The 14108-nt window shown below is 44.4% G+C and overlaps 1 protein-coding gene across 1 annotated transcript in view; it reads left to right on the top strand.

Moving 5' to 3' along the window:
- LOC145393387 (adenylate cyclase type 8-like) overlaps window positions 1-14108 on the top strand; it is a 261593-nt gene that overhangs the window by 139657 nt on the left and 107828 nt on the right. The window contains exons 11-12 of the mRNA XM_080267483.1: window positions 6808-6887; window positions 11503-11652. Coding sequence (XP_080123609.1) covers window positions 6808-6887; window positions 11503-11652 — 230 coding nt within the window. The remainder of the gene's footprint in view (window positions 1-6807; window positions 6888-11502; window positions 11653-14108) is intronic.

The following is a 14108-nucleotide window of genomic DNA, read 5'->3' as shown; positions in this document are numbered from 1 at the left end:
AAGGGAAAGTGTCAGAGCGTGTTGGGACTTTTTTTTACTTGTAAGTTATTCTCTCTCTCTCTCTCTCTCTCTCTCTCTCTCTCTCACTCACTTGTAAAATATTAATCCTTGGCTATACGCTGTCTGGTTCATTTATGGGCACACCGATATTACAAGATTAATACTGTATGAGGCTGAAATTAATATTCCCATTCAAGTGGCTTATTTTTTTACTTTGCTGTAACCTACTTCAGACGATTTTCTTCAGCTGGGGAGGAACCGTCTCGTAGTGGAAGGGTTATTGAGGGCCGTAGCTAACCTCTCCAGTCCTACTTGTTTTCCTTAAGCTGAGCAAAATCATCTGAACATAAGAAGAATGAGATAAAACTTACGTGTTCAGAGTAGGTTAATCTCTGGTATTAACGTGAATTGAAAATGGAAGTATATTGAAAATGGAAGTATATCGTCGGAGTGAAGTGGTGAATATTCAGTCAAGATAAATACTTCATGTTGACAAATTAATGTGTATTCTACGTGAAGGTAAATACTGCTTCGTGATTTTCCGGGTTATAGGAGCCCTGGTCACGTGGAAATGAATGCTGGAATTTTGATTACGTGCCCTACTTTGCCCGACATCAATCATATTTACGTCAAAGAACTCGAGAGGGAAAAAAATGAGGCATGAATAGGGGACCGTAAAAATGCAGAGTTCTTTATTAGGTGGACATCAGAGGCCTGGTTGGGCGTTTTGTGAGTGTGCAGTAGTTTAGGTTAATAAGCTTTTTACCTGGTGTGGGGTTTTATTATGGGTCATCTTCTATTGGTTTCTCTCTCTCTCTCTCTCTCTCTTGCTTGTACTAGTGTAAAGTAGTTTTCATAATAAGTCTTTCATCCCGTGTCGGTTTTCACTTTTGGATTCCAATCATATATTACATCTCTGTCTCTCTCTCTCTCTCTCTCTCATTTTTTCTTTCATCTTCAGCAGCAATGCCTGATAATAACCCTGCCATGACCCGTTTCATTCTCTCATCTTCCCTTTGTCCCACTCCTCCACACCCTCAAAATCCCCCCCCCTACCCCCAACCCCCATTATTTCCTCCCCCTCCGTCTTTATCTCACTCTCCGATATTTTCACCCCTATACATCCACTCAGTATTCACCCACCTTGTATTTCCCTCATCCACTCCCCTCACCAGCCCTCCACCACCTCGCCAGTACCCATTAATCTTCACCCTCCACTTATCTCACTCCTATACTTTCACTCCTATACATACACTCACCCACTTTGCATATCCCTCATCCACCCCATCCACCAGCTCTCCAGCTCCCTGTCCCTCATCCACTTCCTCCACCAGCCCTTCACCACCTCGCCACCCCTCTGCATTGCCACCCTCCTCCCTGCAGTGCCTCCTCCACCGCCGCTAATGAGGTCAGGCCAATTAAGTCCTAGGTAGGTTTGTTGCTACACACCTTCGGCACACCTGAAGCATACAGACCTTCAGTACGCTTCCATACTGACAAACAGACACTTCATAATTGCCCCCAGACACTTCCCTAAGGTCTTCCCCTTATAATTGGCCACCCTAGATTCTTCCCTATTGCCCCTCCTTCGTTATTGCCCCAGACCCTTCTTTATTGCCCCGGATCCTTGCTTATTGTCCTTACTTCCTCATTGCCCTTCTTTCCTTATTGTCTTCCTTCTTCCATATTGCCGTAAACCCTTCCTTATTGCCCCTTCTTTGCTAATATCCCCAGACTTGTTCATTGCTCTCAGAACCATGCTGATTGCCCTTCCTTCCTTATTGCCCTTCCTTCCTTTTCGCCCTTACTTCCTTATTGCCATAACTTATTGCCTTTCCTTATTGCCCTTACTTCCTTATTGCCCTTATTGCCCATCCTTCCTTATTGTCCTTCCTTCCTTATTGCCAATACTTCCTCACTGCCCTTACATCCTTATTGCCCTTCCTTATTGCCCTTACTTCCTTATTGCCTTTCCTTCCTCATTGCCCTTCCTTCCTAACCCCCCCTCTTCCGTCACTTCATCACCTCGTCTTCTCGTTATGGAACTGCCACACCTGAAGGAGTGTGTTAAGTGTGTTATTGAAGTTAAGTATTTGTGTTAAGTGTGTTATGGGAGTTGTGTGTTTGTATTAAGTGTTACTGGTGTTAAATGTGTGTGTTAAGTGTGTTATTGGAATTAAGTATGTGTGTTAAGGGTGTTATTGGGGTTAAGTATGTGTGCTAAGTGTGTTATTGGGGTTAAGTATGTGTCAGGCGTGCGTTAAGTGTGTGTTAAGTGTGTGTAAAGTGAGAATTAGTTCCTCCTCTAATAATATTCCGCATAGACGTAGGTCACTGAATGCTGTTCCGGGTATGGGGTGTCTTGTGGAGAGAGAGAGAGAGAGAGAGAGAGAGAGAGAGAGAGAGAGAGAGAGAGAGAGAGAGAGAATTTCAAACTCCCCTCAAACCAGCTTGATATTAAACCCCGATTTGAGATGAGAAAGAGAGAGAGATTAGCGAACTGAGGAGAGGACCTGAGATCGGAATGGGAATCAGCAGCTGTGGGAATGAGAGAGAATGGGAATGGGAATGAGGGAATGGGAGTGGAAATGAGAGAATGGGAATGAGTGAGAGGGAAATGGGAATGGGGATGAGAGAGAATGGGAATGAGGGAATGGGAGTGGGAATGAGAGAGAATGAGAATGAGGGAGTGGAGTGGGAATGAGAGAGAATGGAAATGAGTGAGAGGGAAATGGGAATGGAGATGAGCGAGAATGGGAATGGGAATGAGGAAATGGGAATGAGCATGAGAGAGAATGGGAATGAGGAAGATAATTGGAATGAGAATAGGAATGGGAATGGGAAGGAGAGAGAATAGCAATGAAAATGAGACAGAATGGGAATGAGGAAGAGAAAATGGGAATGAGAATGAGAGACTGGGAATGGAAATTAGAGAGTGGGAATGGGAATGAGAGAGAATGGGAATGGAAATGGGAGAGATTAGGAATTAGAATGAAAGAATGGGAATGAGAATGAGAGAGAATGGGAATGAGAATGAGAGAGAACAGGAATGAGAATGAGAGGGAATGAGACTGGGAATGGCAGTGGACCGTGATTGTGAGAGAATTGGATTATGCAGAGTAGGGTGTGGTGTGGGTGAAAAGGGATTGATAGATAGATAGATAGATAGATAGATAGATTATAGATAGATACATAAAAAGTAATCTGACAAAAATCAATAAAACATTAAAAAAAACTATGGAAATAAAAAGGGAGAGGGAAATTAAGGTGCAGAAAATAAAAATAAAGATTAATAAGGAAGGTTTTAACAGGCTTGGTAAATCTTTGATATGTATTTGTATTAGGTCCACTTCAGGGCCGGACCTTCATCTGTGGGGAAAGTTGTAGTAGTAGTAGTAATAGTAGTGGTGGTGGTGGTGGTGGTGGTGGTAGTAATAGTATAGTAGCAACAGCAGTAGTAGTAATAGTATTTGTAGTAATAGATATGGATATTAAAGAGATTTAGAATAGGTAAAAAAAAATAGTAACCTAGGAATGTCAGGGAGAACAAGAAAAGGCAGTAGAAGAGGAAGAGGAAGAAAGTGAGAGGAGGGATCAGTAGAGATAAGAAAGATTAAAAGGAGATGAAAAGTTAGAGTATTTGTGGTGCAGAAGAAGAAGAAAATGATGATGATGATGATGATGGTGGTGGTGGTGGTGGTGGTGGTGATGATGATGATGATGATGATGATGAAGAAAAATGAGGAAGAGGAGTAGCTGACAGGATTAGTGGAGAGAGAGAGAGAGAGAGAGGAACGGTGCCTCAGAGTTAGGTGGTAATTAGTGTAGCCATCTCAAGTGTCCATAGATTCTCTCACTTTTTTCACACTTTTTCTCACTTTCTCTCATTTGTTTCACTCTTTTTCTCACATTTCACACTTTTGCTAATTTTTTTCACTTTTCACACTTTTTCTCACTTTTTCACTTTTTCTCATTTTCACACTTTCTCTCTTCACTCTTTTTCTCACTTGTTTCACACTGTTTCTCATTTTTCTTATACTTTTTTACACTTTTTTACACTTTTTACACTTTTTACACTTTTTCACACTTTTTCACACTTTTTTACACTTTTTACACTTTTTTACACTTTTTCACACTTTTTTACACTTTTTTACACTTTTTACACTTTTTTACACTTTTTCACACTTTTTTACACTTTTTTACACTTTTTACACTTTTTTACACTTTTTTACACTTTCACACTTTTTACACTTTTTTACACTTTTTACACTTTTTCTCACTTTCACACTTTTTTTTTCCTCCCTTTCCTCTCCCTTCATATTTCCCATTCCTTTAGTTTCTCTCCAATTCCACACCGGGTTCTCTCTCTCTCTCTCTCTCTCTCTCTCTCTCTCTCTCTCTCTCTCTCTCTCTCTCTCATTTTTTCTTCCTTCTTTAGTTCATAGTCACTCAATTGATCCTTTTGTTTTCCTGACATTGTGTTTGAAATGAAAATCCAAGTATTGTGTGTGTGTGTGTGTGTGTGTGTGTGTGTGTGTGAGAGAGAGAGAGAGAGAGAGTTTACATACGTCATCATAGCGAAAATATGCTACGACGGGAAAAGACACATTACCAGCACCAACTTTTAAATGCTTGCCACGTCCGGATTTGAACCCATCCTTAGGGCGTCGCGGATCGGGAGACGAACACTATAACCACTGAATCACCCTGGCTTCCTTATGACCCTTTTAAGCTTATTTTTGTTTTAGGGTTTTTCATGCATCCAGTGGTGTTTTATATGTATTGTTATTATTATTATTATTATTATTATTATTATTATTATTATTATTATTATTATCATCATCATTATCATTATTATTGTTATTACTATTTCTATTACTGTTATTATTATTATTATTATTATTATTATTATTATTACTGACTAATATATATCCACACCTCTTTATTCTTCATTGCATCTTTCTTAATGTTATATGTATTTTATTATCCTCATTTTTCACTTTATTTTTTATTTCTTTGTCTCTTAATTATTCCATCCATCATATCTGTCCACCTCTTCTAATTTCATTTCCATTTTCCTATTCATTTCCCCCTTTGCTATTGTCTCATTTCTCTTCATCCCCCTCACCCCTCGCACTTCACCTGCCACATCTCTTACCATTAGTGTATGCCTCTCTCTCTCTCTCTCTCTCTCTCTCTCTCTCTCTCTCTCTCTCTCTCTCTCTCTCTCTCCAATTTCCCTTACCTTTCAGAACATTTTAAGTTTTCCCCTCTGCGCAGTTCACGCCCTCCACCCTCAGTCTCCTCCTCTCTTCATTCCCCTCCCTCCTCACGTTCCTCCTTCCCCTCAAACTTTCCTCCCCTCTCACCACTTCCTCCATTACGCTGGGTCTTCCCCTCTTTTCTCTGTTTTTCTTCCCCTCTTTTTCCTCTTACGCTGTCCCCATTAACTAAGCTTTTCTCTGTTTCTTTTTCTTCCTCCTCCTCCTCCATTTCCTCTTCCTCTTCCTCCTCTTCCTTTTCCTCTTCCTCTTCTTCCTCCTCCTCCTCGAAAATCTTCATCCTCTCAAGCAGTTCCTCCTTTTCTCAGACTCTTCTTCCTCCTGTAAGAATGTCTTCCCTACTCTTTCCCGCCCCACTTCACACTTCTCTGCCCTGCCTCACACTTCCCCAGTTTGCCCCACACTTCCCCGACCTACCTCACACTTCCCACATCTTACCTCACACTGTCCGCCTTGCCTAACGCTACTTCCACCCTATTTCATACTGCCCCGCCCTGCCTCACACTCTCTCTCATCCCCACAGTGCCTCAAACTACTCCCTTATCTTACACTTCCTTGTCCTGCCTCACACTGCCTCACTGCCCTACCCTGCCTTACACTACTCCCATCTTACCTCACGCTGCGCAGACCTACATTACAACCTTACAAAATTTCCCCTTCCTTCTCATACTTTTTCTCCCTTATCTTGCACTGTTCCGACCTGCCTCATATTTCTTTACATTTCCCTCATCCTACTTCACACTGTCTCACACTGCGTCACCTCAGCTCATACTACTCCCACCCTGTCTCACGCTTATCAGCCCTGTTTCACACTTCTTCCACCCTATCTCACACTCTCCAGCGCTGCCTCACACTTCTCCTACCCTGTCTCACACTTTCCATCCCTACCTCCCACTTCTCCCACCCTGTCTTATACTTTTCGGCCTTACTCACACTTTTCCCATCCTATCTCACACTGCCTCACCCTGCCTCACACTTCTCCCACCCTGTCTCACTTTTCAGCCATAACTCACACTTCTCCCATCCTGTCTCACACTTTCCAGCCCTGCCTCACACTTTTCCCACCCCATCTCACACTGCCTAACCCTACCTCATCCTGCCTCACACTTCTCCCATCCTATCTCACACTGTCCAGCCCTACTCACATTTCTCCCATTCTGTTGCACGCTTCCCAGCCCTACGGCACACTTTTCCCACCCTATCTCACACTGCCTCACCTTGCCTCACACTTTTCCCACCCCGTCTCACACTGCCTTACCCTACCTCACGCTTCTCCCACCCTATCTCACACTTTCCAGCACTACTTCACACGTCTCCCACCCCATCTCACACTGCCTAATCCAGCCTCACACTTTTCCTACTCCATCTCACACTGCCGCACCCTGCCTCACACTTCTCCCACCCTGTCTCACACTGTCCATCCCTACCTCACACTTTTCCCACCCTATCTCACGCTGCCTCACACTTTTCCCGCCCCATCTCACACTGCCTCACCCTGCCTCACACTTCCTCCCTCCTGTTTCAGCTCTGGCCAGTCAGTGCAGCGCCCAGGAGCTGGTTCGCGTCCTCAACGACCTCTTCGCCCGCTTTGACAGACTGGCTAGTGTGAGTATATACAGTAGGTCTGGTGTGGTGTGGTGTGGTGTAGTGTGGTGTGGTGTTGCTTTGGGTGGTGTGGTGTGATGTAGTGTTGTTTGGTTTGATGCTGCTTTGGGTGGTGTGGTGTGATGTGGTGTGGTTTGGTGCGATGTTTTAGGCGGTGTGGTGTGGTGTGGTGTGATGTGATGTGGTGTGGTGTGATGTGGTATGGTGTAGTGTGGTTTGATGTTGCTTTGTGTGGTGTGATGTGGTGTGATATATGGTGTGATGTTTTGGGTGGTGTGGTGTGGTGCCATGTTTTGGGTGGTGTGGTGTGGTATGATGTTTATTTATGCGGTGTAGTGTGGTGCTCTCTTCATTTCCTGTACTGTGGCGTGGTGTGGTGGTGGTCCAGCTCGAACAAACTGTGGCTAAAAAAAATGTGGTGTTAGGGTGTGTTGTGCTGTGATGAGGTGTGGTGATGTGATGACGTTTTATTTATTTATTTATTTACTTATATTACTGGGATGGTGAGGGTGATGTGGTGTAGTTGTTGTTGTTGTTATTGTGGTAGATAGTGAGGTGTAGCTTAGTTTGATGTGTTATGACGTAAGCTGGTGTTGTGTGGTGTGGTGTGGTGACTGGAATGATGCTTGGGTTTGTCCTGTGAATTTGTTGTGGTGAGGTGTGTTGGGTTGTGGTGAGGTGTAGTTTATTGGAGGGTGTGGTGGTGTGTGGTTTGGCGAGGCGTAGTGTGTTGCTGTGTGGTGTGCTTTGGTGCTGTGTTGGATGGTGTGGTGATGTGTAGTGTGTTGTGGTGTGGCGTGCTTTGGTGCTATGTTGGACGGTGTGCTAATTTGCTCTGATGAGGTGTAATGTGTATGGTGTGTGCTATAGTGTGGTGGTGGGTGATGTACAGTATAGTGAGGTGAGGTAAGGTAAGGTGAAGTATAGTGTACTGTACTTTAGTTTGATGTGGTGTGGTGTGGTGTGGTGTGGTGTGGTGTGTGGAGATGGATGCACACCCACAACAGCACTTGATTTAGTGTATCGGAGTAACTTTATTTAGAGGCAAACAGTTACCCCCAAAACCAATTTAATGGCTCAACGGGGGAATGTATTTCCTTTGCTGTCTCTCCCAGGGTGGTGGATTGTGACTTGGAGTTGTATTTTGAGTGATATAGGAGGCTTCTAAGCTCCTCTTCCTTGGCGATTTATTTTCCAAACTTCCTATCAATAGCTTTCTTTTTTATATATATCTTAATCAACATAGACTTCATGAATAACACACAAAAGTATATTAATGGAGCAGAATCAGAAATAACCGCGAAGGAAGAGATGTTAAGCTTCCAAACCACACAAAATATCGTCCTTAGAATACTACTACTTCCCCTGTACACCAGAATTATCTGGTTTGGACATGTGGCATCCGTTGTGTTGGGTTGCAGGCGTCTGTCCTCTCTGCAGGACGGCGGGTTGCAGGTCTGGCGGAAATATATGCGATGTATCTGTGGCTGGGGCACATATACAGAAAAGAAGGTTGTTTAATACAGGATGTGCCAGAGTGGATTGCTAGAGGAAGAAGAGGTAGAGGTAGGCCGAGGGAAACCTGGTTGAGGACAATGAAAAAAGAAGCAGGAGAGGAGTGTTGGTGGGACCTGAAGGAGATGGCAAGAGACAAATATTGGTGGAGAGAGTTCATTGAGGCCCTATGCATCCCGTGGGGTGCCACAGGAAATGATTGATTGATTGATTGATCTGTGTACCAAACGAGAATAGTGGAGGTACGTGCTATGCTGAGTGGTCTGTGGGGTCGCTACCTATATAGATAGATTGAGAGGGATGCTGTGATAAAACCTTTGTTGGTCGTTGGTCCTGGAGTGGCAGAACTCAGGGTTTAAGAACAGTTCAAAGTGGCTGTTGTGGGTACCTTTGTGTTTGTCTGACATTGTGTGTTGGCTTCATTAAACAAAACAAAAAAAGAAAAGAATAGAAAAGCAAATAAGTGGATATTTGAGTAAAAAGCCTGAGAGGAAGTTTTAGTCGTTTTCCGTTTTCCGGCGATGATTGACATCGTGACCTTTACATCCGCTTATATGCGTGTACGATAGAGAGAGAGAGAGAAAAAAAAAATGTTTGTGTATGTATGTATGTATGTATGTATAATCATAGATGATTAGTTAATGTATTATAGATAAAGGAGTGGTGGAAGAGGATTTAAGGTTGGTGAGGTGTACCTGGTCATACACACGTGTTGAAGGGGACGCATCATTCACTGTCCCAGATCCAGGAGGATACACTTTTTTTTTCTTTTCTTGCACCAGGAGGGAGGGAAGCTTCTACTTTATTATGGAAACTCGAGGCTGTATGCCATAAATATTCATGGCGCTGGGCTACTTGAAGGCCAGAGTTCACCAGGCGTGGCGTAAAATCTGCGGCGCTACAAATGTTCACATACATCAGGCGCGCTGCTCACAGAGGCCCCACAAATGCGCACGAATGAGAGCCCATTGCATGTGATGGGGCCATTACCAGCTGCGGCCACTGTCATTAAGAGGCGGCCAACCAGAACAGGGCAGTGCATAGTTAAAACAGTGATAATAATTAAAAAAAAAAGTATATAGGTAAAGGAGTATAGCGGGAATTAGTTACATAGTGTACGAGGAGACATAAAGGGGTTGCTGAACTGGCCTGCCCTCCACCCCCATCCCCTCCCCATTAAAGGACTTACTTGGGATTGTACGAGAGGGAATTTCCACAAGGTAAACATCCTCGGCACAGAATGTGGGGAGGGAGGGGAGGGGACACACACACACACACACACACACACACACACACACACACACACACACACACACACACACACACACACACACACACACACACACACACACACACACACACACACACACACACACACACGAAAATAAAGCAAGTAACAATTCTGCAGGAGACGTCCCCCCCAAAAAAAAAAAAATTGAAAGTTCATCCAAAAAAATATATTAAGAGGTATATAATATAGCCACTACAGAGAAGGAAATGGGGGAGGGGGGTCCAGACATAAAAAAAATTAAGCCCTGGATAAGTCCCTGATTTCCCATGTGGTTCATTCACCTTGTTTCCCCTTCGTCCCCCAGCCTATCTTTTCCCCACTGTCCTCACCTCTTTGCCTGACCCCTCTGCCTCGCTTACCATTTACCTTCCACTGAACCTTATTTTCCTCACCTCTTTATTCACCTCCCCACTCAGCCCTGTACATAACGCATCCCTCAGTTTCCTCAGACCTCTCACTCCCTCTCACATACCTCGCCTTCCTGAAACCTCTGATTTCTTCATCTTCTTTCCTGCCTCATTCCTGTACCACAAACTCCTCTCACTTTCCTCGTCCTCCTTCCAGCTTCCTTCTGAATTCTTACTGCCTGACTGTGGTTCTTACTTTACCATTTTAGTTGCCTCACCCCAGGTCTCTCCAGCCTTCCATCATCACCTATCCAATTTTCACTGTTTCTTTATTTGTCACCTTTGTTACTCCCCGTCACCCCACACTACCTCCCTCCCGATGATGCTTATTTCTTATTCCTTTGACTACTCCCGCCACTCACTCTCTGCCTATACCTGCCTCTCTACCTTCCTGCCTCCCTCTCTGCACGTCATACCTATACTTCTCTTACCATTGTTTCTCTTATTCCTACAGATGAGCCACTGCGCACCTCCTTACCTATTCTGACCTCTGATGCTTTTCCTACTCTTCTTCCTGTCACCCATACAGAACTAGTACCTACCTCCCTGACCTGCTTCCCACCCTGTCCCTTCCTCCTGATTCTCTTATCCTTCCCCGAACTCCATTCCCAGAGATCACAGCTGCTGCCATCTCTGTCGTCCTTGTCCATCTTAAGTAATGCAGCTGTTACCGTCCCTCGCACCACTACCTACCTCCCTGACCTCCCTCTCTGCCTCTCCATCCCTCACCCTCCACAGATAAAACCAATCCTTGCTTCCCTTACTTTCCTTCTTGCTCCTCTTACCTCCCTCCTTGATCCTCTTACTTCCGTCTTTACTCCTCTTACCCTCCTGTCTGTTATGCCAGCTGGAGAAAAGTACATAATATGTTAACTCCCTTACCTTCCTCTTCCCTGCCGCTCTTATCTTGTTCTTTTACTCTCGAGGAAACCACACTCTCCCTCCCTCCCTCTCTCCTGCCCTTCCTCTCTTCGTTCCTCCCTGGTTTTTCATACTGTGTCCAACCGCGGGCATAGAACGTGGTGGTCCGCTCCCTGAGGACCACCAGTTCTTCTGTATGCCACACACCTTCACATGTCATTACTTCGGCTAATAACTGCCCTTTCACTCGGGACTAGCGTTTTTTTTTTTTTTTTTAATGGTATGTTTGTGGGTTTTGTGGAAGATCAGTAAAGTCTGCTCGGAAATAAAATCATCACACTGTTCCGCCCTAGCCTTGGATGGAACTCTTATTCATTTAGACAGCAGATCACTTTTTTTATCCGCATGACCAACACCTCCCGGATATACATAACTGCCTGCCTATCGACATACTTAACGACCCACCTAAGCTACCTACCAACCTACCGGACCAAGCAGCCTGTCTGCCTACCTCTTACCCACCTTCGTCTCCCCCCTACAGGAGAACCACTGCCTCCGGATCAAGCTGCTGGGGGACTGCTACTATTGCGTGTCAGGTCTGCCCGAGGCCCGGCCAGACCACGCCCAGTGCACCGTGGAGATGGGCCTGCACATGATACACGCCATCAAGCTGGTCAGGCAGCGAACTCAGGTTAGTCTCCCCTCCCTCCCACCCTCGTTTTCTTTTTAGTTTACCGGTACCTTTGTAGTATGGTCCCTATTCTCGTTGGTTAAGGACGCTTCCTAACACCTTTTCCTTGGCGATTTATTTTTGGATATCTTTGGTCAATATCCCTTATTACGCCATTTTTGCAAGGTATGGCGATAGAAGAATGATTTATGTAACGCAGAATAGAACAGTAAGATGTAATAAGCAAAATAAATCGCTTAGGAAAAGGTGTTACGGAGTTTCCGTCTGATCCTTGGTACTCCCACACGATTTTACTTAACATCAAAATTATGCCTCGACTCCTTTCACCTTAACGTGGCCCAAATTTCCGTCCTTTTTCAGCCTGATTCATGAAGTTCAGTGGAAGAATAAAACGAATACCACGGCCAGCAGTAATTCCGCAGCACTTCATCGTGACTAGTATTTTCCAATGTTATTCTTTTCCACCTCGGCATTCAAGATGGAGATATGACAGTTTTAAGCCAGGTTAGAGAGAGAGAGAGAGAGAGAGAGAGAGAGAGAGAGAGAGAGAGAGAGAGAGATGACGAAAAGGACTTCAGGAAATGAGATGTCAAGAAAGGAAATAAAAAGTTGGATAATGCGACAGTAAGTTAGGAAGAGATAAAACAAATGAGAGAGAGAGAGAGAGAGAGAGAGAGAGAGAGAGAGAGAGAGAGAGAGAGAGAGAGAGAGAGAGAGAGATTCCTACTGCAGATTGTTTAAGGGAAGGGGAAGGGCCTCTTGTAGGGAGTCAACTTCTGAGAGACTGAGAAGGAATGATGAAAATAAGCTTGAGAAACGAATAAAAAAGATTGATAGAAAGACAGATAGACAGATAGATAGATAGGAGGACGGGAGAATAGTAAGTGGGGAAAGATAAAGGAAGAATGTGGAAGGTGTGGAGAGAGGTAGAAGACAAGCAGCTTCAGGGTGGGTGGGAATTGGGAGAAGGAGTGAAGAGGAGCAAGTCAGGATGAGAGATAAAATGTGGATGTGATGGGAAATAAGTACATTCTGATGCTTACGACAGGCTATTTCCGGGAAGATGTCTTGTAAGGAGTCGGCTTTTGAGGAGGTGGAGAGAATAAGGAATGAGGAAGACAAAGGAATTGAGAAATGGAGGGAAGTGAGTGGGAAAGGCGGGTATGTGTTTGGGTCGAGGGAAGTGGAGTGATCAAGGGAAGAGGTTGGGAAGAGGTAATTAAAAGACAGGTGGAAAGGGGAGGAGGTGAAGTGAATGAAGTTAGGAATGAGGAATAGCTTGGACAGGCGGGGGGAAATGTGTGCACGAGATAGCGAGGATAGTGATGGGGTGGACAGATGTAGAGAGAGAGAATGACTTAGGCGAATTGGTACTGAGAAATAATGAGGGACAAAATGAACAGTCGTAGTGAATGAGGGAGATGGAGAAAAATAGGGGGGAAAGGAGAACAGAGAGAGGAAAGGCGAGAAGAGAGTGGAAGAAGGAAGGAGAGAGAAGGGGAAGTAAGAGGAGTAAAACGAAGGAATAAAAATGGAAAGTAGAGGGGAACAAAGAAATTTAAAAGAGAGGAGAGGATAGAAGCGAAGATAAAAAGGGAGAACAGAACGGAAAAGGAGAAAGGGAGCATTGAAAAAAAAAAGACGAAAGAAAAGAAGAGGATCAAAGATGAAGGTGAGAGGAAAAAAGAAATTGAAAATGTCCAAAATTTTCAAGGGACTGCTGGATGGTCTCAAAAAAGGAAGAAAGAAAAACGAAAAATCTAGCACACAAAGACGTGATTGTCCGCGCCCCTCCTCGCAAACTCGGTGAACTCTGCGGATTCTTGTTGCCACTTTTAACAAAATCTGTTTATTTGTATGCTTTTACCTTCCACCTCGTAAAACACTATGAAAAGCAGTGATAAAAGAGAGAGAGAGAGAGAGAGAGAACTTTGAGGTAAATGTGTGTAGAATTGAAGGAATGACACCGAATATTAAAGTATTTGATAGAAAAGAAAAAGAGAGATCATAAAAAGAGAAACTGAAAGATGAGAAGGAAAGTAGTGGAGGTGAAGGCGTCAGAAAGGTGGTGGTAGGGGGGGGGGGTTAGGGGGCTTCATGGCTGATTATTTTTCCTGTATTCTGACAACCCGGAATCATGTGTGACAGCTGGGAGGGAGGGAGAGAGAAACGGAGGAAGGGAGAGAGGGAGAGAGAAATGGAGTCAGGGAGGAAGGGAAAGAGAAAATGGGGGAAGGGAGGAAAGGAGAAAGAAATGGTGCAAGGGAAAAGGATTGAGAGAGAGAGAGAGAGAGAGAGAGAGAGAGAGAGAGAGAGAGAGAGAGAAGTGAAAGGAGGAAGGGAAAAGAAGAAAAGGAAAATGTGGGGAAGAGGGGAGAGGGGAGAGAGAAATGAAGGGAAGGGAGAAGGGAGAGAGAAATGAAGGGAAGGAAGAAGGGAGAGAGAAGTGAAGGGAA

The sequence above is a fragment of the Coenobita brevimanus genome, chromosome 24 (assembly GCF_032717465.1).
Source record: "Coenobita brevimanus isolate Jiangsu-jjx chromosome 24, ASM3271746v2, whole genome shotgun sequence".
Classification (NCBI taxonomy): Eukaryota; Metazoa; Arthropoda; class Malacostraca; order Decapoda; family Coenobitidae; genus Coenobita; species Coenobita brevimanus.
This window is presented reverse-complemented; position numbering and strand designations above follow the sequence as displayed.